Genomic DNA, 27,724 nt, shown 5'->3' on the forward strand with positions numbered 1-27,724 from the left:
TCCTAGGCTCATTTACTTCTTCATCCAAACGTATAGGGGCATCATGTGAAGATGTCTGTCGTCGGCTCCCAAACATACGTCGTAACCCACCAAACCCCCCCCCCCCCCCCCCCCCCCCCCCCCACCTGCAGAAGCAGTTGCACTTCCAGTTGCACTCCCACTCCCACTCCCCCCCCCTGTATCACGCACTGACCCATGCGTGCCAAACATGCGGCGACGTTCTTCCTCTTCACGAGCTAGACGCAAGCTCTCTCTCCTAGCTATAGTAAGTTCTCGATCTGAATCTTCGTCAGAATCAATAATATCTTCATCACGAATGCCCATATATTCAGGACCAAACACTTCCTGTCGAGCTGCATCCAAAATATCATCTTTCTTCTTTTGTACAGCAGCACGTTTACCCTTCGACTCATCCAGACTAGCTTGCATTAAAAGCATTATCTCTTTCGGTACTCTACTACATGGCGCAACTTGACCCTTTCGATGTGCCAAATGTTGTTTGAGACGGGTAATTCCACCAGTCACTAGTCTATCACAATACTTGCACTTCATTTAGTGCCTAGTACCACCAACCCTCTCACAATGTTGTCATCCAATATCATCACTTGTTGTTGGCCAGATCCAGACATTTCTTTAGGCTTAGGTAGACACTAGATAATTAGATTTGAGTATGAGTGTATGACCTATGTTAATAAAGATGATTTTATATTCTAACTAAACCCTAAGAAGCTCCAAGGCAAAACTTGTCCAATATAAGCAAATAAAAACATAAAGTCACTAATTCGAAAATAGAAAAAAATTATAAAATGACACCCCAAATCTGTAAAATACACATTAACATGTTCTACTATGATTAACATATCACATGGCATGATTAAAACAGTAAAACAATCATTAAAAAATTATTTTTTAAATATAAAAAAGAAGGGCCATAATTAATGCGTAAATAGAAAAAAATATTAAAAAATTATAAAATGGCACCCCAAATCTGTAAAATGCACATTAACATATTCTACTATGATTAACACATCATATGGCATGATTAAAACAGTAATACAACCATTAAAAATTGATTTTTTGAATTTTAAAAAAAAAGGGGCAAAATTCATGCGTAAATAGAAAAAAATATTTAAAAAATATAAAATGGGACCCCAAATCTGTAAAATGCACATTAACATGTTCTACTATGATTAACACATCATATGAAGTGATTAAAACAGCAAAACAATCATTAAAAATTGATTTTTCGAATTTTAAAAAAAGGGGCAAAATTCATGCGTAAATAGAAAAAAATATTTTAAAAATATAAAATGGGACCCCAAATCTGTAAAATGCACAATAACATGTTCTACTATGATTAACACATCATATGGAGTTATTAAAACATCAAAAAAATAATTAAAAATTGATTTTTTTAATTTTTAAAAAAAGGGTCAAAATTCATGCGTAAATAGAAAAAAATATTTAAAAAATATAAAATGGGACCCCAAATCTGTAAAATGCACATTAACATGTTCTACTATGATTAACACATCATATGGAGTGATTAAAATAGCAAAACAATCATTAAAAATTGATTTTTTGAATTTTTAAAAAAAGGGGCAAAATTCATGCGTAAATAGAAAAATATTTAAAAATATAAAATGGGTCCCCAAATCTGTAAAATGCACATTAACATGTTCTACTATGATTAACACATCATATGGAGTGATTAAAACAGCAAAAAAATCATTAAAAATTGATTTTTGAATTTAAAAAAAAAGGGGCAAAATTCATGCGTAAATAGAAAAAAATATTAAAAAATATTAAATGGCACCCCAAATCTGTAAAATGCATATTAACATGTTCTACTATGATTAACACATCATATGAGATAATTAAAACAGCAAAACATATTAAAAAAGTATAAATACCTATTTTTGACAAATTTATGAAAAATGGCCTACCAAGCTTTGATTCAACAAAATCCGCCAATATAATGTGTTTTTCCTCAAATATCCAGCCAAGGTTGGTCGAAATTAGCAAGTAGAAGGAGTGAGAAGGAGTTTGGAAGCAAGAAGTTTCAAAAAATCAAAAACGGACCTTAAAATGCAAAAAAAAATGGCTATTTTTCAACCGTTACTCGTCTTATGGGTGACCGTTACGCCGTGTCGGCCGTTACGGTGCGCAGGATCGGACAACTCGTGCGGCACGATACGTGGTACACGATCGGCCGTTCGGCCGATACGTAACCGATTTGGCATTCCTTGAATGTCACACACACACACACACACAAAGCTTAGCCTTGACGCCTTGTAGCTCATGAAAATAGCTTAGGTCACATGTAGCCCACTCTACACCAGTGTTTTAAATAGCGTATAGCATAGCGTTTGGCCCCCTATAGCATGTAGCATAAGCTACACAATCCTTAATATTTTTTAATTAAAATAATAGAAAATGTTATAAAATTTACAAAATGCATAATTTCTATGAGTTCTTAACTACGAATCTGGATCATCAACCACTTAATTCCATGCAAAATCTCTCTCTCCTTTTGCCTTTAGACATCTCTAAGTGTGACCTCTTATTTATTTATTGAAACATCACAAATTCATAATATAGACGACAATTTGGATGGTTCGGATTGATCTAAGTGCTCTATCCACGATATGCCCCACAATTTGGATGGTTTGGATTAGTTTAATGTAGTGCCACGTGTCATAGGTATAGGTCATCACCATTTTAAAATAGGTGTTAAACTAACATAGAAAAAACACTTAAAAAATGAGATTTTAGGTAGCTTACACTATCTACGTTACAAACTATGCTACGCAACATATAGCGTACACTGCATGCCTTGTAGCTTACAGTACATGCCCTGTAGCTTACACTACCAAGGAGTTACGCTACTTGCATACGCTATGTAACATTTTCGCTACGCTACGTAGTGTACGCTGCACGCTATGCTACAACGCTACTGAAAACACCGCTCTACACGCTACATTGACTACTCTACACGCTATGTAGCTCACGTTACAAGTTATTTTTCTCTACAACTTTAAAATCAATTAACGTTTCCGATTATTTGTTACATTTTTCTATTTTCAATAAAAATTAGTTAATCTTTTTAATGTATTTTAGTAAAATAATAATAATAACTAGTTGTCTCCTGCTCATTAGATGAATTAGTAGCAGTGTTTGAAATATTGGTATCGCGTCGAGTATCGCACCCTTAGGATACAGATATGTATCGGTTATCGCACGGGATATATTGTCTGTATTGGGTAATTTATCACGCTTTTTGGGAAACATGGGGAAACATTGGGAAGTTGGTTGAGTTTTTCAATGAAACTTCAATGATTGTTAAAATGACCTTAATACACTTTTAAATCACAACATCTTAAGAAAGAAGTACACATAATAAGTTTCATTTGTATAGGGTCCTAAGCTATGCACTATTTGATTGAACTAATGCAACTATTTTCAAATTGAATGGATAACATCTAGAGTATATGTGACGATAATTTCATTAAAAACTCCTAAATACTTCGAATTTAGTCTCAATTGACAGCTGTTTGAACAAAAAATTTAAAAAGAAAATTAATATTTTATTAAATTTTAATTTAAAAATGATTTTTATTTTTCAAAAATTGACAAGGGCTTAACAAATCAGTAGATCAGTCATATATGCTTGATTTCATGTTTGGAGTGCAACATTGCAAGTTTGGGAGAAATTGGAGAAATTTCGAATTTTTACCAAATTGCACCAACTACACTCAAATTTTGAAATTAGATTGTATGTGATGATCATTTTATCAAATATTCATAAATACTTCGAAATTAATCTCAATTGACACCTGGTTGAAGAAAATTTTTGGGAAAAAAAATGGGGAACATGAATAACCAATGGATATCGAAATCAAAGCTCAAAATCCATGATTTTTCATGCAAAACATGAAGAGCCAATGTATTTATAACTATTTAACACTGATTTAAAATAATTTCAACAAAAAAAGGGATTAAAAATTAAAAATGCTCATCGAATTGAACATGTGGGATATATCAGCACTGCCTGTGCCTATTGTATCGCACAGGTTGGATACAAGATATATCATGGGATATATCGGTTGATATTGTCGATATTTAAAACATTGACTGGTAGAGAGTGTTGTGTGTTTGAGTGACCCAGGGTTCAATCCCTGGTACTTATATATCTATATATATATATATATATATATAAAATCAGTTTAGTTGCTCGCTCTTTCTTTACTTTAATCATTGCCCTTTCCTATTACTTTAGGTTGCATTTAGTTGTACCAAATATCATGAAATTTTGTTAAATTTTATTATTAATCAGTCAAATTTGGTGCAATATGTCATGAAATTGGTGCCAACCAAGCGCAATAAAAATTCTAGAAGTGGTGTGTAGCTTATGCAACATGCTATGTAGCTTATGTCTCATGCTTTGGAGGGGTGAATGCTACGCTAGAACAGAAGAGATGTTGTTTCCTGGGAAACAAATTTTTCCAGAAAAGCAGTGGAAAGGAAAGGACGTTTTTGCTCTTTGTTAATATTTTCCATTAATTAAAATTATAGTCCATTTTCAAGTCTGTTGTGTGGCAAAGATTAATTTCCATGAGAAATTCACTTGGAAGTTGCTAGCATGTCCGCATTAGCACATGTGGGGAGCTTAAATATGGACTGGCATGTGGGACGTGGGAGCTTAAAGATAGATGTGGCATACGTGTCACATGTGGGGTGCTCGGAGCTGGATGGAGGCATGTGGGTTTGCTTGAAGATTGATGGTGGCATATTGGGATGTGTCACCTTGGCACACTGCACACATGGGGCACTCCGAAGACGGACAGTGGCACATTTGGCACATCTATACAATATATAATGCAAGGACCTTTTGGGCAATTTTGCCTCTGCAGTTAGTTTCCTTATGGCCGAGAACTTTGAATATTCGAAGGACATAGCAAGACATTTCAAAAGATGTTAGGGATATTTTTGGAATTGAAAAATGTGGCTTCTGTCTGGCTTATGGCTCAGATTTCACCTGCAAAAAGCAAGCAACGGCCTTGCGTTTTTTCTGGAAAAAGCATCTCACATAAGGGTTTTGCTATGGTATGGTGGCTGGTTAACACATCTGAACTGTTCATGTTTTCAATGCCACCATATATACAGTACATGGCTGTAACCATGCTTCATTGTTTATTATGACCTTTGAATCTTGGATTTGAATATGAACCAATGAATATTCATCTTGATACACAGTCACCCATTCGACAAATGTTTCTTACCATGCATTGGGTAGCATTGACTCCAAAAGATGAATGGTTAAGATCATCATTTAAATTGCAATCCATGGTGAAAACCAGTCACTGTACCATGTTGTGGCACATGGCAACCGCCAGAACCTAGCAAAATCCCTCTCCAAAATTCTCTTTCCAAGTCTCTGGAATTTCTCTCCCTTACTCTATCGATGTCCACCCCCTGGTGTGATATGTACTTGAAGATGGAAGACAAAAAGTGTTACATTGCCACATTCTGCACATGTGGGGCACTTGAAGATGGACTGTGGCACAAGTGAGATGCTTGTAGATGGTCTATGGCAGATATGGGGTGCTTGAAGATGGATGGTGGCACATGTGGGTACATTGTTACATGTGGCACATGTGGAGTGTTTGAAGATGGACGGTGGCGCATGTGGGGCATTGGCACATGGAGCACATTGGAACGAATCCCTTTTTCTTCTAGTGTAGGAAAATGAGTTTCTTAGTGGAGGTGGAAAAATAAAATTGGTGATCTTCTAGGAAAATCATGAGTGAAATGGTGTTTCCTAGATAAAGGGCAGAGGAAGATGCTTTTCCTGGGAGAGGACCTTTCTATTCTTTTCCTTTCAATGAAACCAAACAGACCATAAATCTGTTGTTTATATCATTTTAGAAAAAAAGTCATTTATCATATTAAAAAAAAAAGACTCACTTCAACTGCAGTGGTGGGTTCAAGAATAAGAGAATGACAAGCAAAGTTCAGGAGAGACTGCGCAGTATGTGATTGTTATCAAGTTCCATTTTCTCAGTGCATGTTAACATCTCTATAATGCCAGTTCTAGATTCTCACATAGGCCATGCCATTTTAATCAGAAAACCGCGCCCCCCCCCCCCCCACACACACACACACACACACACAGTGTGCTCAAAGCATGCTAATGCAGCTACTGTGCCGTTTTAATTAATTATATTTTTCATCATATGTAGACGTGTGATATATTTGATTATGACATTTACACCTATATGAGCAATTATTCGGTTGTAGGTATGGTGTTGGGTTTGGGTACTGGTTTAGGTGTGAGACTCACTCGACACCCAAATCTTAGGCTAAGGGTCATGGTGATAAAAAATTTTCGTATTTTATTATCAATGTTTCCATAATTTTTAGTATTAAATATTTGGGTACAGCTGAGTCACTTCTGACACATATCTTACCCATATTCATATCGTATCATGTACCACCTGGTTACTCCAAGTTATCATAATCTACAGGTTTATGAGCAAGTGCTTACAAGCTTATTGAAACTGTAGGTTCGATCAACTGCAAGAACTTGCTACCGGATGTTCACAAAAACTTGGCCAGAACGTTCCCGGCGCCTTTTTTCATCCTTTGATCCTGTCATACAAAGGGTATCTGCTTCTTCTCATGTGCGATGGCGTCTCTTTTTCTCACATTGCATAGAAAAATCATTGTTTAATATTAGGCACTTTTGAACAGCTAATAAATGATGAAGATGGGGGAGTGCACAGAAGATATGCTTCTCCTTCACTCCGTGAGAGAGGTGTGCAGTTGCCTCGTACTCAATCTCAAACAATGGCTTCAGATTTACCTGGATATGGTACTTCTGCTATAGTAGCAATGGATAGGAGTGCAGGTTTTGCTTCGGGAACATCACTTTCTTCTGGAAGTATGCTACTTTCACAAACAAAGCCTATTGGAAAAGGTACAGAAAGAAGCCTTGAAAGTGTGCTGCATGCAAGCAAACAGAAGGTTACAGCAATTGAGAGCATGCTGAGAGGTCTAGATATATCTGAGAAGTTCAATCCTTCAGTTACACGCTCCACTAGTTTGGATCTAGGTATTCATTGAATTATCTATTCAAGTGCTAGCTTTTGAGAGTCGATAGTTTTGTGAGGTTAATTCTTCCAGTTTATTATTGAATCCTTAATGTGACTATCTAATAAGCTGGTGGATTGGATCACAATTTATTTATTTATGTGAGATGTTAAATCTTTTGTTCTCCCTAGTGCAGGAGTGGACCCTCCATCATCCCGTGATCCACCATTTCCTCTAGCTGTTCCTGCTACAGACCATCTCAAAGTACAGAATTCGGTGTTGGGTGATTCTACTGTAGCCAAAATTGCTAGAGTTAGTATCCGTAGTGGTGGCCCGGTTTTCTCTGATCTCATCACTGCACAAGTTCAAGCTTCCAAAGATCCTGATAAAGTATCTTATCTCAGTAATTTGACAACTGAGTCTTCGTCAGCACTATCATTGTCATACACGGGTAAGAGGTCTTCTGTAAGGCTACAAGAAGGATGTTCTGTTGAAGAGAACACTGATATGAGGCCAATCAGGAGGTTTCCAAACATGCACATTGATAAGCAGTATCTGGATACACCGTATAAAGATGTGAGTTTTAGGGAAGCGCATGGCAGTTATATTCCTAATTTCCAGAGACCACTTTCGAGAAAGAACACAACTGGGAGGACTTCTGCAAGCAAAAGACACAGTTTCGATGATAGTCAATTATCAATTGGTGATATATCTAGCTATACGGATGGTCCAGCTTCTCTCAGCGAGGCTCTAACTGAGGGGCTGAGTGCCAGTTCTGATTGGTGTGCTAGGGTTTCTGCTTTTAACTATCTCAGAACTTTGCTGCAGCAAGGTCCAAAAGGTATTCAAGAAGTTACACAGAGTTTTGAAAAGGTAATGAAGCTGTTTTTTCAGCACTTGGACGATCCTCATCATAAAGTTGCACAAGCAGCTCTTACAACACTTGCAGAGATTATTCCAACGTGCAGAAAGCCTTTTGAAAGTTATCTAGAAAGGATCTTGCCCCACGTTTTTTCACGGTTGATAGATCCAAAGGAATTGGTTAGGCAAGCTTGTTCAACAACCCTAGAAATTGTCAGTAAGACTTACGGCATCGATTCTCTTCTTCCTGCTTTCTTGCGTTCATTGGATGAGCAACGGTCACCGAAGGCAAAATTGGCTGTCATTGAGTTTGCCATTAATTCCTTCAACAAGCATGCTCTGAATTCCGAAGGTCCTGGTAATAGTGGCTTGCTGAAGTTATGGTTTGCTAAGTTGGCACCTTTGGCCCATGAAAAAAATATAAAACTGAAGGAAGCAGCTATTACCTGCATCATATCAGTTTATTCCCACTACGATTCAGCCTCAGTCCTGAATTTTATTCTCAGTCTATCAGTTGAAGAGCAAAATTCATTAAGGCGCGCACTTAAGCAGTATACCCCTCGTATAGAGGTGGACCTCATGAACTATTTGCAGAACAAGAAGGAACGGCAACAACGCTCTAAATTCTTTTACGACCAATCAGATCTGGTTGGCAGTTCTTCTGAGGAAGGATATGTTGGAACATCAAAGAAAAATCACCTCCTCGGAAGGTATTCTGCTGGTTCCATTGATAGTGATGGCGGCAGGAAGATGAGCTCCATGCAAGAATCAATGCAGATCAGTGGCTCTATTGGTCAGGCTATTTCTGACGAATCAATGGAACACTTCTATCAAAACTTCGAGGGTGGCTCTAACAATGAGTTTCTTTTTAGTTCCAGAAACAAGGATCTTAATCTCAATGTTAATACTACAGCAGATAACGGGGGCTCTTTGACTAACCGTAATGAAGATGTGGGTCGCAGCATAGATTTTGAAAGTTCCTCGGTGACTCCACATCTGGATTTGGATGGACTGATGAACTCTGATAGTCAAGGAGCCAATAGATTGAGGCTTGGCAGCGAAGGCTTTCCTAATGTGGAGCTTAATCAGGATAAGCCAGCTATTACAAACAAGTCCATTCCAGATTCTTCTCCTAGCATTCCTCAACTTCTTCACAGGGTGAGTTTTGGAAACTCAGTATTACTGTTCCTTTCTCTGCAAATTGTTTCATTTTCTGGCTCTTCTTATTGACCAAGGGTATTGTTTTAAGTTATCATTCATTGAGCTTTTGACAACTTGTGAGAACCTTGTTGTGCTAACATAATTGCTGCCATTTGTAGATTTGCAATGGCAACGATGAGAGTTCAATTATAAGTAAATGCGGCGCCCTTCAACAATTAGTTGAAGCTTCCATGGCTAATGATCACTCCGTGTGGACCAAGGTGCTATGCATTTAAGACTGAAAAATAAATTTGTTTTCAGGATAGTTCAATGTGGAGTTTTTATTTTCCTTTCTTTTTGTCCCTTAAATTTGTTTGTTCATCTTCTGAATCGTTAAATGGATAATCTTTATGGCAAGCTATTCATTGCTTTGTTCATTGTATTCACCGTATGCTTCTGATTTATTTGAGGTGTTGCAATTCGTTCTGTTTTATGTTCTCACTTGAGACCAAAAGGAGCATTTATCATAAAAATACTGCCTTCTGGTGCACTACTGATCCATTTGCTGTCTTAAAATCTGACTTTATTTGTTTGTGTCAGCAGTGTTCGAAATATCGGTATCGTGTTACATATCACACACTTGGGATACGGATACGTATCAGTTATCACATGGGATATATCGGTTGTATTGCATAATGTATTGCTGTTATTGGAAACATGTGGAAACATCATTGTTAGAAAAGACATCAATATACACTTATAAATCAAAACATTACAAAAAATAAGCGCACCTAATAGGTTTTTTTTGTATGGGGTCCTAATCTATGCATTGTCTAATTGAATTGATGCAAATATATTCAAAGTCTATTCATATAATTTATAAATGTAAGAATACGTGTGGAAACAGAAGGAATACATTCAAAAGCAAAAGAAGAATCACTAGATCAGGTTGCATACATGTTTGATTTTATGTTTGGACAAAGATTGCAACCGATTTGCGAGAACTTGGGGATTTTTATTTTTATTTTTTAAATTTTTCCGCAACTCGGCCCATCTCCTCCAAATCTCCAAATCAAAGTTCCCAATCCATTTTGCATGAAAAATCATGGATTTGTAGCAATTTGACACCGATTTAACATGATTTACAGAAAAAAAAAGGATCAAAAATTGCAAATGCTCACCGGATCGAACATGTGGGATAAATCCCACTACTTGTCCGTTTCATATCGCACAGGTGGGATACAAGATATATCATGGGATTTATCGGCAAATATTGTCTATACTTAAAACATTGTGTGTCAGTATCAGATTTTATTCTGCCATTCCTGTGGCATGTAGAAGGCTAGATCTTCCAATTATAGTTGGATGCAACAGGTAAAGGAACTGGTTCCAGCTGCCATCTGAAATGGTGCAAAGCTGGTTATCCTTCCATTCATTCTGAAGAAACAATGATTTTAAAGAACCAACTTGTTCATGATTGTCTATAAAGAAGTAAACATGAGGTCATTGTACTTGAATGTGTACCTGATGTGCTCTGCATTCTGAATAGAAATGATTTTGGGATGCAAATCATATATTGTTGAAAATGGAGTCATTTAAGTTAATGAAAGTTTACACCATATTTAGGGGCACGGGATAATTATTTATTCTTATAAATGTAAGTGTTACCTTTTCATGTATTGTCAAACACTGAAGAAGTTAGCTACAACCATCTCTATTCTACAACGAAGAAAGTTATTTATGTTCAAATTGAAACCCACCCCAAAACTAATTCAACCAAGGTTGCAAGAACCTTAGTAGTGAATTTGGGTGGGGGAAGCAGGAAGCGTGACGCATGAAAATTAACCACTTGCTCTAAAAGCTCGAACCGATAGAGCATGACGAATCAATCCCTTTATCTCAAAGCCCAGGCCCCACGTCCTGTGGGTTAGGACCTCGGCTGAACCCCCCTCGTCAGCCCCACTTCACATGGGTTCCACTTTACATGAGCCACCCGTCTTACACAGGTGGGGCCCGCCTCATATGAGCCACCCACCTAACATGGGTGGGGCCCGCTTCACACAGGCCGCCCACCCCAAGTGTGCCCCTGCATCTCACAGGCCACCCCACTAGAGCCCGGTGTGAAAATACCTTTATATTAATCACCCTTGGTGAGGAGTTTCAAACACGAGACCTCCCACTCTGATACCACTTTGATGCATGACAATTAACCACTTGCTCTAAAAGCTCGAACTGATAGAGCATGCCGAATCAATCCCTTTATCTCATAGCCCAGGCGATGTAGGATTATGGAAACTATCCTATGATGCAAGATGAGAGATCAATTACACATTAATTTCAGCAATTAACATGTAAAATCAAGCATATCCACATAATAGATTCAAAAATTCAGATTTATAACACGAAGATCCTAGGTTATCACATATGCGGTGCACGAAAATATAAAATAATTCAAGAGCGGCCCACTTGGAAGTAGGAACTTCCTATCTAGCGTGAGTAGTGTAACAACCACGTGGATAGACAGATGGAAGCAAAATTCTAGTTTGGGAATAGTTTCAGAAAAATTCAGATTTTCATTAGGGTTTTGTATCCATGGGTGGAGATTTGGGAATTGGGGTTTTTTAGGGATTCAAAGGATCTAGGGATTAGGGAGTTTTGGAGGAAAAATCAAAGAGAGAAAATCCCAAACGGGGGCCTACACGTGTCCTAGGTAAAGGAGAAGAAAGAGAGGGAGGATTGAATGGGGTTTTGATGGGTTTAGAAGGTTGTAATGAAAGGGAAAAATGGAAGACAAGACAAGAAGAAGAATACCTTTTTAAGAAGAGAAAGATGAACAATGTACCTTGGGGAATCCACCACCAAACAAGCTTCTACAATTTCACAATTCAATTGAAAATAAGAGTTTCTCACAAACCCTAAAACACAAGGAGGAAAATTCATTCACATAAGAGAGCTTCTCTCTTTTTTTCTTTCTTCTCAATAACATCACTAGGGTTGGACCTCCACCCCCTTGTGCTTTTATAATTAAAAATTTGGAATTAAAAATCCAGAATAATTACAATTATGTACTCACTTAAGTGATTTGTCCCATCATCCAAAATAAGAAAACGAAAACATTTGTTATCAATCTTAACCATCAAATAAATCCTAAAAATAACAAAAAACATAAATAAAACAATATCAGAATCCAAGGGCCCAGATCTGGAAGATTTGGTGGCCTGATAGCTTGATCAACAAGATCCAATGGTTGGATCGACAAGAAATAAAAATCCTATGACTAAAATGGTCTCCTAGGCATCCCACATGCATCATCCCAAAGTGGGGTCTTTCTGATGCACGTCCAATGCATGTGGGGTTTTCAAAATGGCCTGGCGGGCCCATCTGGAATTGTCTCCCGTCCACAAAGGAAGCTGCGCTGATGTGCATGGTCGTCTCTGTCTCTGGTACACCCGAGTAGGTCCTCTAATGTCCCCATCACCAGGCCACACATCCCAGGGGTTAGGATGTCGGCCAAACCCCCCCTTGTGAGCCCCACTTCACATGGGTTCCGCTTCACACGAGCCACTTGCCTTTATATATATATATATATATATATATATATATATAAAGTAATTGCAGATATATTGAGAAGGTAAGAGAGGAAAACAAAAAAGAAAGCCAGCGCCTAGCCACCTAAAAACGAAAGATCTGCCCCTTTAAGAGCTTGAACATTGATTGTCCATTCAAACACCCATTTTTTGGCCTTATCCCCAACCATCCTAGCTGAGGACGCTCGATCATTGAAACACCTATCGTTCCTTTCCTCCCAGACAGCCCATCAAATGGCGAGGATAGACATGTGCCAGATTATAGAAGTAGGTCTTCCAAGCTTGAGACCATGCCAAGCGGACAACAAGTTCACCACCGAATCTGGAACACACCAATAGACCGAAAATTGCTAACAGAAGTCATTGAAAATCGAAGTGATGAATGGGCAGTGAATCAAGAGATGATTTACTATTTCGGCTTGGCGCATGCAGCATAAACAAATATTGACGAGTTGCATGCCCCTCTTCATCAGATTGTCTATGGTTAAGATTTTGTTCCGACTAGCCAACCACTCGAAATAGAGGTGCTTCGGAGGAACCTGATACTTCCAAAGGAAAGGGGAGAAGTCTGTGGTGAGCTATGCTTGAGAGTCGATAGCAGCATAAAGAGATTTAACAGAAAAGGAGGCTGATTTCTCCAGAGGCCACGCGATTTCATCAGGCTGCGATTTGAGAGGACTTAAAACAGAGATGCAACTCTGAAGCTTCATATATTCGTCAGTTTCACTTTGAGTAAGATTTCTCAAGTAGCGGATATCCCAGACAGGTATATCAGTGGTGAGGCAACAACATCTATTGATGTAAATATTCCTATCCGGGGCCAGCTTGTAAATTTGAGGGAATAGGAATTTCAGTGCTTTATCCCCATGCCAGGTGTCTTCCCAAAATCGAATTGAGGCTCCGTCACCCAATCGGAAATGGGTATTGGAATAGACTGGGTCTTTAGCTTTTAGGATACCCCTCTAAATGAACGAGGCCTTGTAGTAGGAAGAAAATTGGGGCCACCAGCCTCCTTGAGTCGCCCCATATTTGCCCATAACAATTGAACGCCACAAAGCGTCCTTTTCAGCAGCGAATCTCCAGGACCATTTCCCCAACAGCGCTTGATTCATCAACTTGAGATTCTTGACATTAACACCTCCCTTGTTGAACCCCTTACACACCTCTTTCCAGTCAAGCAGATGGAACTTTCTCTGATTCTCCTTACCGCACCATAAAAAATCCCTTCTGATTTTGTCAATACTCTTGAGAACCGATCCCGAACAGACGAACAACGACATGAAATACAAGGGAAGGCTGGACATGGCGGCCTTAATCAGGGTCAGCTTCCCACCAAGGGACAAATACCAACTTTTCAAGAAGCGAGATACTTATGGAATTTAACAATTACCCTGTCCCACATATGTTTCGATGGGGGACCGATACAAAGAGGTAAACCTACAAAATAAGTTGGAAGGGACCCCACACTACAGCGTAGTATGTCCGCATAACTTTCTAAAGCATGCTGGAAGACGTTGACTCCGAGTAATTTGGACTTGCTGAGATTGATCGTAAGGCCCGAGACTGCTTCAAAGCATCGGATAGCAATAAGGAGATGATAAATTTTTTCTTCTGAGGCCTCTGAGAAAATAAGGGTGTCATTGGCGAATTGGATATGTGTGAGAGGAGCTGCCAAACCTGACAGAGGAATGCCATGGAGAATGCCATGATCTTGCCCGTTCTTCAACATTTGAGATAGCGCTTTAGCCATAATCAGGAATAGGTAGGGGGAAAGCGGATCTCCTTGCCGGAGACCCCTCGAGCTTTTAAAGAAACCTGAAGGAGAGCCATTGAGGATGACCGAGAATTGAGTGGAACTGATGCACTCAGCAATCCACCTTCTCCATTTGGGGCCGAATCCCATCCGAGTTAGCCTGTATAGAAGAAAATCCCATTCGACATGGTCATACACCTTGGCAATATTCAGTTTGCATACAACAACTTCAGATTTGGATTTATGACAGGAGTGTAGAACTTCGTTAGCAATTAGAGCTCCATCCATAATCTGCCTGCCTTTGATGAAAGTGTTTTGGTTGCTGGAAATAAGGACCTCGATAACTTTAGATAGGCGGGAAGAAAGAATTTTTGTGAGGATTTTATACAGGCTCCCAATCAGACTGATGGGCCTAAAATCAGTGAACGAAGCTACCCCAGGAATCTTTGGGATCAGAGACATGAAGGTTGCGCCTAGACCCTTCGATAATCTGCTTCTGTCGAAAAATTCCTGGAGGAAGGAGAGAACATCGACCCGAACCATTTCCCAGAAGGTCTGATAGAAACTAATCGGAAAGCCATCTAGACTAGGAGACTTATCCGTGCCCAGAGCCTCCGCAGCCGCCTTAGCCTCATCTTCCGAAAAGGGGGCTTCCAATTGATCCGCTTCCGTAGCCTGCAGACAACTGAAGGAAAGATTGTCTAACCTCGGTCTAACCCAGTTTTCAGAGGAGAGGAGGTTTTTGAAATGAGCTGTCGCGAGAGCAGCTATCTCCTTTTTACCCTCAACTCTACTACCCTTATCAAAGATACTAAGAATAGCCTTCGATCTGGAGTGCATATTAGCCACCATATGAAAGAATATGGTATTTTTGTACCCCTCCGCAATCCATTTAGCTTTGGATTTTATCTTCTAGGAAGCTTCCTCTTCTTGAGCAATAATAGAGAGGTGTTGAATGATCGATATACGCCGTACCATCATTTCTTTCGTCAGCCTGCCCGTTTCGGCTTCAGCATCCAACCGCTGAAGGTCTGTCTGGAGAATATTGATCTCAGCCTCCCTCTTTTGGGACACTTCCTTCCTCCAATCCTTGAGTTTAGATTTGAGAAGACAGAGTTTGCAGAGTAATCGATGACCCGCGAACCCTTCAACCTGGAAAGCCTGCCACCAGTCAATGATCTTCTGGCGGAACCCTCTGTCTGGAGCTAGGCGGAGTTGGATCTAAATGGTTCCGGGCCCCAATTAAGATCTTCCACGCTTAATAGAAGAGGATAGTGATCCGAAGTATTGTGAGGCAGAGCGAATTGTTTGGCAGAGGGGAAGGCATCGATCCACTCTGTAGAAAGCAGGACTCTGTCAAGACGGGAGAAGGTAGGATTAGCCCGCCCGTTAGTCCAAGTAAATCTGTCACCCCGAAGGGGCAAATCGATGAGTTGTTCCTTTTGGATCCAATCAGAAAAGCACATCATAGCGGGGGAGGGCCTTCTTTTTCTTGAGTGATCCTCCGCAAAGCGGGTAATATTGAAATCGCCCACGACACACGAAGGTCCAGCAAAAGAATTTCTGACCTGCGAGACTTCTTCCTAAAAATCATTCTTGAGAGAGTCATTGTTAGGACCATAAACGACTGTCAGCAAACACTGAGAAGATGAAGACTTATCTTTGAGAATGATTGACAACGAAAAGGTGGCAGCATTGGAAGAGATAAGCTCCCACTTGGAGGATTTCCAAGCAATGAGGATTCCGCCCGAACTTCCCACCGCGTCCAGCGTTAAGAACTTAACCGCCCTTTCCTTCCACAACGAAGACATAGGGTTATCCCTGAACTGGGATACCTTCGTTTCTTGAAAGCAGACGACGTCCGGATTATTTCTACTAATGGCATTTTTAATCAGGCTCCGTTTGTGCTTAGAGCCCACCCCCTTGACATTCCAAGAAATGATCTTCATTGGCTAACCACACTTCCCCGATTTCCCTGGCGTCTTGGTGTTGACGACTGAGTGGCAATGAAACCCGGACTTGCTTGTAGCCGTTGTAGCTCTCGACTACCTAATATCTTGACTAACTGCTTAGAAGAAGAACGGCTCGTCCCAATGGGTCTGCCTCGAGTCTCTATGCATTGGAAAAGAGCAACATAATCCTCCAGCCTATCCCCGAAAGACAGACCGAGGGATCTCCCCACCTTCCCCATGGCTTCTCCGATCCAACGTTTCTTTTGTATTTTTGATAGCAAGTTAGCTCTGTTTGAATCAGATGTACGGAGATCGGTCTGAGGTTTTGCTATCATCTGCAAGGGTTCCGCCATCAGAATAGCAGAGGGATCATTATCTTGAAATAGCGTGAGCGGGCCCATTTCTAAAGCATCCACAAGAGGTAAAGAACCAGAATGAGAGGAGGGCAACGATGACCGCGAATGAAAGTCTGAGTTGCTGCACTCAGTCAGGAATCGATCAGTGGAAGTAGCATCTTTGGACCAGAGGTTAGAGCGGGGAGAGGAGATGGGGTGCAATGAAGGAGTAGAGGCTAAAGGTACCGAGGCCGAAACGGGCAGATCCATAGGGCAGAATTCATCGTGTCCAAGATTAGGTCCGTGTCCACATTCGGGTCCAGGTTCGGCTAGGATCCACTAATATTGAGAGGCGAGGACGGAGGGAAACCCAGATAATGTGCCATCTGTCTCGAGGCAGAAGGGGAACGTCGATCGGTATCTTCCACATGTTGCACTATCGGCTCATAGGTAGTCGGGCGTGAAGCCATATCAGTAGCTCCGTGGGCCACGTGTCTCTTGCTGCATGTCTTGGAAAGGGGAGCCTGCAGATCTTTAATGGGATTTGACTCAGGGCGATGTAGTACCCGGATAAAAGGCGGTCGCTGCAGGTTCGGCGCGAGGGGCCTTAGATAATCTTCCGGACAAATAGGTACGGTGGCTACCTTCGAACCGTTGGATGTTTCAGAAGCGCCACACGGCGATCCTTCAGCGACAATAGCAAGACCGCGCGTCGGACAGAGAGGCGAGGTGGTTGGATGAAGCTGGACAAACGTCGGGGTTACTTCATGTGTCGCTGGAGGGAGAGATGATGGGATCTCTCGAGCAGGGGCGTCAGGGGAACTGATAGGCTCCCGAACCGGTACTCCAGTAGCACATGGAGAAAGAACACCTGCATCCATGGCTGGAAGACGCGTCGTCATCTGCTCCGGCGAGAGATCTTCTCTGATGTGCCATAGGTCGCCCCATTTGGGAATCAGATCATCGTTCACCTCAAGGATGATTGGAAAATCGAACCATCGGTCATCAATATTCACTTTCATCGTCGGAGGCAGAGGAGACCCTTTTCTTCTTCGAACCCTGACTCTAATCACACCAATCTCCTCACCTAACTTCGTCTTCTCATCCAATTCAAGATAAGAACCAAGATAAGCAGCCACAAAAATAAAAAATTTGTCAAACCAGAGTTCAAGGGGGATACCCCAAACTTGAATCCAAACATTTTCCATTCTGAAAATGGAAAAATCCTCCCACCGCATCACTTTAGCCACTGGGCCACCGGAATGAAGATGACCAGCCATCGTTAGCATATCCGATGTAATCCCTGGGTAGACCTTGATCCAGAGCTCATTGTAACCCATCAGCTTAATGCTGTTATTGCCCGGACGAAATCCTGTTGTTTCAAATATCCAATCCTTCGCTTGAGATAGAGATGCACCCTCCTTACACTGAATGACCATAGTCTCCTTTAGATCATGCTGCGCTCGTTGAAAGTGCCCCGAATTAATAGAGATAGGGACACCCATCTTCGAACTGAATGGGTCTTTCATCGTGGGTAGAAATGTGGGGGCATGAGGCAGGGTTTGTATGGGAGGAGACGAAAGGGGAGACGGTTGCGAGTGGAGCTGTTGGGTGAGGATTTCCTTAAAGGTCGGAAATGGTCCCAAGGGGGGGGGGGGGGGGGGTGGTCGGTTTGGGACGATGGACCTTGGTAGGTGGAGGTTTATGAGGTTTCCGAGGGTTGGAATGGTTTGGCCCAAAACGAGCCCTCTGAATAAGAAGAGGGTAACCCACATATTTGACACCATGGAGCATAGATACAACTCTGGCTAGTTTGCTCTCGGAGGACATGCGGACGAGGGCGAAGCCTCTGTAATTCCCCGTTTCCCGGTCGCAAGGCATCACCACGTCCATTACTGCACCAGCCCGCCCAAAAATTCTTTCAATATTAAGGGGATACAATACCCAACAAGGTTTGGGCGAATGGTCTTCACCATAGGTTTGCTCCCTATAGGTGAGGGTTCGATTCCCCTCCTTGGCTTTACCCGATACACGTGGTTGTGGGTGATTGCATGTATTCGCAGGGATTAGTCTCACTTCAAAAAAGAGGTGGGGACACCCTGTGTCTTCAAAAAAATATATATATATTAAGGGGATACCATCCTCTCGGGAAACCTTTCACGAACAAGGTTGGGAATGCTGCCCTCTTTCTGGCTTCAGACACAATGGTCGTTGTTTTCTGACGACAAACCTCATGCTATTCTTTTCCTAGCAAGTCTTCCTCTTCATCTTCTTCCCGTACTGTGATTGTGTTGCACAGTCTGGATCCCTTACCCTTAGTTTGCCCAGATTCGTCAGATGACACGTCTCCCTAGCGTCGATCGTTGCTCTCCCGTGAGTTGTTCATGTCCCCCTGTCGATGATGATTGTAATCGTCGTCTTTGCAGTGGTCGGCGTTGTTGTCGGCAGCATTAGTCGGTGAAGTAGTCGGCAGCATCAGTCGGCGAAGTAGTCGGCAGCAACAGACATTGGCTCAAATATACAGTTTTCTATATTTCACAGGTAAATATTACAAAAACTCATAGATAGGCAATTTATTTATCTGTCAATGTGGTCATACCATGCTGGGGTACCACCTCTCTCTCTCTCTCTCTCTCTCTCTCTCTCGTTGTATGTTGCATGGGCTGCCCACCTCAAATGTGCCCCTGCATCCCATAGGCCACCCCACTGGAGCCAAGTGTGAAAATGCCCCTACGTTCAAGCATCTGTTTCAAAACATTAGGAAGTTTAAACGCATTTGAAGTGGGAACATAATGTTAGCTTGAAGGTTCTTGCCACAAAGGTAGGAACATTATAAGAGTGATAATAGGTGTTTTAATTTAGGCAATACCTACTGTTAGATATTGTTAGTTCTGTAAGTGAAAAACAAAACATTCATCCATCTTTTGTGTGCACACGCATGCATGCTTGTGTGATCTCAAATAGACTCTCAAAACTCGAGAAAGGCTGACACCTTTGAAAACCAAGTTGAATACAGTTGGATTGTAATCTTCAATGCAAGGATCAACATACAGAGGCTGTCATGATGCCTATTACGAATTTTGATGGTTTTTATGAAATAATCTGCTTGGTTGTAGGGACCTTAGTATGAAATTAGTCAATGTTCTCTCAGGAGCCGGAAGATTATGGCAATGAATGCCAGAGACACGTGCATATCATTTACTATCTATTTAGCCAGCTGGGTACCATTTACTGCTTAAGTTGGTGAAACAGTGGCCTTTTTACAATTTATTATATCTAATAAGTAGCTGATGCAGAAAAATACCATATATGATTTTCTTGTTTGCTATGGTATTCCCGCAGTACTTCAACCAAATTCTAACTGCCGTACTTGAGGTCTTGGATGATGCTGATTCTTCTGTCAGGGAACTTGCTCTTTCCTTGATACTCGAAATGCTTAACAATCAGGTAATTGTTTGCTGGAGCATACTTGACTTGCGTACACCTGTGCATAAACATAGCCCCAAAGTTCCCTGTTATTTTCTTGAGCATTGTCTGCCACTATGATGAGAACCATAGTGATTCTAGTCACCAAACATTTTATTTCTTTCAGAAAGACACGATGGAGGATTCTGTTGAAATTGTTATTGAAAAATTGCTTAATGCTACCAAGGATGCTGTGGCCAAGGTATTTGGATGTTCAGGAACTAGTTCTAGTCTTATGATCCTTCAAGCATTTTGAATATCTTATAACTTTATTTTTCTGTATTCAGGTTTCAAATGAAGCTGACCACTGTTTGACTGTCATATTATCTCAGTACGACCCACATAGATGCCTTACGGTACGTGGATCCCAAAAAATTACTTATTTATTTCCACAATTTTTTGATGCTAACACCAAGCTCATCCTGAAGCTATTAATTTTACTAATTTCTTTGAATTCGCAGGTTGTTGTACCTTTATTGGTTAGTGAAGATGAAAAAACCCTTGTTACTAGCATCAACTGTTTGACAAAGGTACTTCTATATAGAACCTCTCAAAATGAACTAGCCATTCATGTGTCCTCTTGGTTTTTAGCACAGCACCCCATATACTAGAAATTCTGGATTTTTAAAATCTGCATGCAAACTGTCATTCCCTTATGTTGGTCTTTTGCATTTTTGTTCCAGTAACTGTGTGCCTCGTGTTTAAAATGGTGCATGCAATAGTTGATGTCATAAAAAGATGTTTCTAGGTTTGGTTTTCTGTTCTGGTTAATAATTTTGGTCTTTTACTCTTTATTGAGTTGATTTGATCTGCCTTATCTGTTTCTTGTCAATCATATTTTTATGATGATTGAAAATTTCCTTGTCCGTACTTCATGCGTTGTAAAATGAAAATCATAAATTGTCATGTTGGCGAGCAGTGGGTTTTAAATATTTTGGTAGTGTTGTATGGTTTTTGGCTGGAGAATTGTATACATCGTGGTATGCCAAAGCGATGTAAAGGCTGTAGTGGCTGTTACGTAATGGTAACTGTTACCTGTTACGGGGCCAAAACAGGCGTTACAGAAAAAAGGCCCATAACGGCCCTGTGGCCGAAACATATATTTTTTTCAAAGTTCAAATAAATAAAAGAGGCTGTAACGGCCATTATGGGAGCAGTTACAACCCATATTGTAATGGTAATGGTGGTGGCCGTTACAGCCACCATTACCGTTATGGAATACCTTGGTATGCATTTAGTTTTGTCCAAGAGATGCTGCTAAGTTGGATGATTCAAGTGCAGCCGAGGAAGTTATTTTCTATGATGTCTCGGATGTTGATGCATATATGAGTAGATTATTTTTGAAGAACTTTTGTATGGATGCATGGTGTGCCATAACAGCTGTTATGGGGCTGTAAAGGCTGTTATGGATCATTTTTTCCATAACGGTCCGTCATGAGGAAGATATAGGTTTTCAGATTATTATTATTTTTCAATAAAAGAAGAGACTGTAATGCCCGTTACAGCCCGTATCGTAAATGGTGGCTGTTACGACCACCATTACCGTTACCGAATACGTTGAGTAGATGTGTATGTTGATCTAGAAGGGTCTTGGGAGCTGATGCAATTGACAATGGTTTGAGGATGAAGTTTCATCATGGTGTGCAGGAGAGGAGGCTTGAATCAGGACTAGATCTGATTGCTGGAGGCATGCTGATGTTAGCATGACCTGAGCCAATTGATGATGCCGTACTCTGCTACGTTGGATCTCTTTTCATGTTAAAATCTGTTAATTGTTTGTCCAAAAAAAAGAGAGGTTAAAAAGGAGCTAAAAGAATAACTCAACTAATAATTTTGTAGGCGGCACTATTTTAACATTGAATTTTATAGGGTTTGTTGACTGCTATAGGAGGCCTGATTAGTTTACCGTCTTTTCTGGAAAAAAAGGGTCTTAGTTGATTTACCTAGTTTACTTGTCTGGTCAGGGAACTTAATCACTGTGTAATAGAAGAAAATGCATACACCATATTGAATTTTGTATAATTAGTAAGTATTTTTACCAAAAGATCTAATCTATGGCTGAATTACTTGGGGATTTTATCTAGGCTAGTTTTACATTAAAAAGCGCTGGTGGCTGTTTCTGTTGGGGATGTTCGGTGGATACTTGTGTTATTCCTGATCTCTAATTTGTGAGTTGCTGCCTTCTTTTCTTTCCTTCATTTTTCTTTTCAGTTTCTCTGTATATGGTGGCTACAATTGTCACTGGTTAGTTGCAGGATCCTCCTAACTTGGTGTCGCTCTTGCTTCAGGCTTTCGCTCCTTGGGTTGGCAATGAGACGGGCTTGGGCTGGGCTGGCTAGGCACTTAAGACCTAGTTCTGTGTGCAACCCAAGCCCTGATGGTCCTAGCATAGCAGGCCCAAGCCCGAGCCCAAAAATAATTGGTTGGGCAAGGGCCTGCCCCAGCCCAAAAATTGATAAAATTCCTGCCTCACACTTGAATTTTCCCAATCTATCCATTCATCAAGTGGGCTACACTTGGATAATGAAATAGACATTTTAGAGGAATGAAACCAACAGTGATGTATTGCCTAACCAAGGATTAGAATGACATATTTGTGGGATACGACACATGTACATATAAAGTCGAGTTAGGCCAGACGAGGCAAGGTTGGTTTGGGCTTTCTTTTTTTTTAAAAAAAACTTGGGCCTAAGCCCGACCCAAAAATTGATCGGGCCATGCATGCGAGGCCCAAGCCCAACCCAAAGCCGGGTTAGGTTGGGTAGGCTACATGGTCCATTGCCACCCTATTTATACTTTAAAAAAAAAAAAAAAAAACATTTTGAAAGAGACTTCCCACTTCTGCACCCAAATTTGTTGCTGCTTCATGCCTCTATAGATTGCCAATGGATTGGACCGTGATGCGATGCCAACATTTCTACCTTCGCTCTATTTATTGCCAAATCAAGGTTGTAGATTTTTTACCGATAGTTTGGAATATCATCATTGTATGAACCTGGTCCACGTGAATTCAGTATCAAATTGAGGGCTCGTTTGGCCGGGTGTCTTGGGATCTATGGGATTGAATGGTATTAGGGTGGATGGCATGGATTTCTAGGTAATGATGGTGTTGTCAGTGGATTGTCTTGGGATCTATGGGATTGCTATATCCCTGGATTGTTGTATCCAGTCTGTTTGGCACGCCCGGCCAATCCCAAGATTAAACCTTCCCATCCCTTCCAATCCCTTGAACCAAACAAGTTTCAAGCAAATTTGAATGGATTAAGGTGGATTGGATGGGATTTAAAGGTAATGATGGTGTTGTCGGTGGATTGTCTTAAGACCCATGGGATTGGGATCAGTTCACCGACTCTGTTTGGCACGCCGGGCCAATCCCGGGATTTAACTTCCAATCCCTTCCAATGCCATCCAATCCCTTCCAATCCGACCGGCCAAACGGGGCCTGATTTACTTGGGATGTGGATCAGCTTGTCTTTACAGTTGTATCTATGTTGAATTGATTTAACATTATGAGCCAATGGTTCAAATTTAAATGAATGGCTTGATCTACACTGGATCATATGAATTGACATATTTGTTCAATGCTGGAAGAAGAGCTAATTCTGTGGGTGGAAAGAGATTGACAATTGAGGCAATCAAAATTTAGAAACCATGATGCATGTGTGGAAAAGTATATCAAGGAATTGGAGGGTTAGTGTGTGGAAAGTCACTAGATCATTTAGTGATGACAATATCCAAGTCCTCTTGGATGGATCATAGGAGACGGATCATAGGAGACATGACAGAAGGTGTGGGTTCGATGATTGGGACTGGGACATGGTTTGATAAACTGATGTTTAATGTTCTATGCACCCTGAGTTCGTGTATTAGTTACCGAACATTGAGTAATTCGTCAAATGGGAAGAATTGTAAGTATCTTAAGATGGTAAAACTGCTGGTTAGATGTCAAAAGGACCATGCAGTGAACAATCAGTGTGGGCCCACCTTTGATTGGGTATCCTCTCAAAAATCACTTTGCTTGGTTGATCCTATGTCATTGGCTAGGGAAATGGCAGGTCCATTTTGATTATATTACACAAGGTCTAATCATTAATCTAGATCCTCCATCATGGGGGTCCCTAGGGATGCCAAAAGGTACCTAGATCCTTGATGTTCCTAAGGTAGTGACCCGATTTAAACAAATTAGGTTTCAATTTTTAGGCTTAAAAAAAAATCGAGTAGGGTTCAGGTCCACCATCTTGGAGCTAGTTAAAAATTTGGTCAAGTTGGGTGTGGGTTGGATACCCTAGTTAACTTTAACTGTGATGTCTGTTTATGTCATCATCATCATCTGACCTTATCTCGTCAAATTGTGGTTAGCCACATGAATCCTGTTCTACAATTCCACTATATCAGAAGCCATATCCTCAAACCATGTATCCTCAAGCAGTTTCTTACTACTTACACCCATGTCCTTTTAGACCTTCTCCTTGCCCTTCTTGAGCCTTCAAGTTGAACCAACTCACTCTTAATTGGGTTAGTTCTACATCTACTTTTTCTCAACATATTCCCTATTGTTCTATTCCTAAGCAGTTTTCCAAATATTGGTGATATTATTAATAATATCATTGATATTATCAATATTGCCGGGTCAGTGAGATCAAAACTATTGGAAATTTACAAATTTCCAAATATCGGCGATATTTTCAATAATATTAGTGGTATTTGGCATTATTATTGATATTAGAGGTATTTTGAGAAGAATCCCTTATAAAAGTTCCTTGGTACTGGTGATGCCATCGATAATTTCCCCGATACCAGCGATAATATCCTCGATACTGGGGAAACATTCGTAAATAGGTAAAAATTGACAGAAAATTGGAAATTTTTTCCAAAAATCGAAAAAATCTCCATCTTTTTGGATTATTTTTTTATTGGAATTTTGTTCTTCAGGTAATTTCAATCACTCTTTGGTTTTTATTAAATCAAAGTTTGGATTTAGAGATATCTCGACTCAAAACTAAGATGGGCTGGAACTCAAAGGTGACGAAAACCCATAGTAACTTTTTAAAGGGCTTGTTTGATTTTCAATTTACATAGTAAACAGACTGTAAATAAGTAATTATTACTTTTTACATGTGATTGGAAAAAAGGGATTTACGCTGTAACTAGGCCTCGAAAATCGTGTGTAAATATGTTGAAATTGGATGGAGTTGTGCCTGTAAAATTTGTGGGGCCCACTGTTATGCACATATGTTTGATCCACACCATCCATCTATTATACGTGCTCATTTTAGGGCATGATCCAAAAAATGAGGTAGCTCTGAAACTCAAGTGGACCACACCACAGGAAAAAAAATGGGGAATTGAACGCCTACCTTTGATAGTTAAAATGAACCTAGGGTCCACATCAATGTGTACCTATCATCCAACCTATTCATAACTTCACACAGACATGGATGAAGGGAAATCACAAATATAAGCTTGATCCAAAACTTCTGTGGCCCACAAGAAGAATTGAACGGTAAGCATTCAATTCCCCTTGTTTCCTGTGGTGTGATCTACTTGAGCTTTGGATCTACCTCATTTTTTGGATCATGCCCTAAAATGATTAGGAAAAACAAATGGACGACATGGATTGAACGTATACATAATAGTGGGCCCATGGATAATTAGCAGATGAAACTCTTCTTTTCTTAGTTTCATGCCGTAGTGCTCCAAACAAGTTTGCTTTCAACATCATGTCAAATCAAGATGCAATTGTAGAATGTAAATGCAAAGGTAAGTAATAAATACCCATTTACATGCTATTTACATTGTAAATCAAAAATCAAATAGGCCCTAAAATGTTGGCATGGATTGCAATGGAAATCAAGTTTATACATGATTATCATACATTGATATAGAGTTTTGGCGAAAAATTAACATTTAAGTCAATAGCATTGTTTGTAGCAATATTATCGAAATATCTTCGATATTATCCATATCTCCAGCTCGGCAATACTAGTAACACTGGTATCCATACTGATAACAATGGTAGTATAAAACATTCCAAGTATCGATGATCTATCACCAAGTATTGCAAATGTATTGCCAATATTTTCAATTGTGTAAATTTCTAGCGTCGATTGTATTGATATTTCGATAATATCGCCGATCAATATCACCAAAAATCTGTTTATTAAAAAAAAAAAAAAATCCATTTCAAATTGTTTTAATGGGCGCATGGTTGTATGTAATGTCCGAATCGTTGACGATAAATTCGATGATATCGCGATATTATCGTTATTGCAACATGGGCGATATTGAGAGCACAATCTTTTGTTTCCTTTTTAGTTGTTGATGATTTCTTGGTGAAAGATAATGTATTGTCGATATTCTAAAATATTGATGGATGTTTGGATGGATGGATTGGTTTCTTACGACAACACATGCTTTTAGGCACCCATTAAATGAAAACTTATCATTAGAGCTGGGCAGAATCCGACCCGACCCGATCCGAACCGAAGGCTAGAATTGGATTGGATCGAGTAAGCACACTCAGATCCGACCATACATCGAGTCGAGTTCGGATTAGTGGCCAATCCGGACCGATTCGCACAACGTTCATTCAACATTGTTTCTTGTAATGTTGTCCACTTGAGATTGGGACATACCTCATTTTTGGTTTAATACCATAAAATGATCTAGAAAAATAGATGGATGGCATGGATGAAATAAATACATCATGGTGGGGTCCACAGAGCACCGACCACCATGGTGGCAAGGGGAGTAGCCAACGTCTCCTCTCAGCTGGCGCCTCGAGCATTGACTCCTGACAGCCACACCGTTGCATGCAAAATCGGATTGGGTACTGAGTTACTCAATATGCTCTTAACGCACTGAGTAAATTCTATTGGGCCCACCGTGAATGCATGTGGTTTATCCACGTCGTCCATCCACTTTTAAAGATCATTTAGGCGTTGAGACCAAAATTGAAGTATATCCACACCTCAATTGGACCATACCACATGAAACAGTGGAAGTATTGATTTCCACCGTTGAAACCTTTCTAAGGCACGCAGTGATATTCAATTTCCATCCAACTTATTCATAAGATCAAACAGAAATGGATGAAGGGAAAAAAAAAACAAATATCAGCTTGATCTAAAACTTCTATGGCCCCAAGAACTTTTCAACGGTAGGACAATTCACACTATTTACATTGGTGTGGTCCATTTGATCTTTTTATAGGCTTCAATTATCTGGAACAATGGATGAACGGGTTGGATAAAATGCATGAATGAAGGTGGGCGGATTGGCTGGTGTACCACACACTAGCTATATAGCTGGTGTATTGACGTTAGCAAGTTCTATGGGTCCCATCATGAGGTATGTGTTATATCCAAACCGTCCATCCATTTGGCGGGCTCATCTTAAGGCTTGAGCTGAAAAATAAGACAGATCTAAAGATCAAGTGGACCACACTGCAAAAAGAAGTGTGGGTTGAACGTCTACCATTGAAACTCTTTTAGGTATCACAGAAGTTTCGGATCAATATGAAATTTTTTTTTCCTCTTC

General features: G+C 40.3%; 1 protein-coding gene across 2 annotated transcripts in view; it reads left to right on the forward strand.

The window, feature by feature from the left end:
• Positions 1 to 27,724, forward strand: part of LOC131245730 (CLIP-associated protein-like) — an 88,898-nt gene that overhangs the window by 39,333 nt on the left and 21,841 nt on the right. For both annotated transcript variants that reach the window (XM_058245386.1, XM_058245387.1), the window contains exons 12-19: positions 6,567 to 6,665; positions 6,754 to 7,114; positions 7,289 to 9,111; positions 9,273 to 9,374; positions 20,063 to 20,167; positions 20,313 to 20,387; positions 20,473 to 20,541; positions 20,647 to 20,715. In XM_058245386.1, the coding sequence (XP_058101369.1) occupies positions 6,567 to 6,665; positions 6,754 to 7,114; positions 7,289 to 9,111; positions 9,273 to 9,374; positions 20,063 to 20,167; positions 20,313 to 20,387; positions 20,473 to 20,541; positions 20,647 to 20,715 (2,703 nt within the window). The remainder of the gene's footprint in view (positions 1 to 6,566; positions 6,666 to 6,753; positions 7,115 to 7,288; positions 9,112 to 9,272; positions 9,375 to 20,062; positions 20,168 to 20,312; positions 20,388 to 20,472; positions 20,542 to 20,646; positions 20,716 to 27,724) is intronic.

The sequence above is a fragment of the Magnolia sinica genome, chromosome 5 (genome assembly GCF_029962835.1).
Source record: "Magnolia sinica isolate HGM2019 chromosome 5, MsV1, whole genome shotgun sequence".
NCBI lineage: Eukaryota > Viridiplantae > Streptophyta > Magnoliopsida > Magnoliales > Magnoliaceae > Magnolia > Magnolia sinica.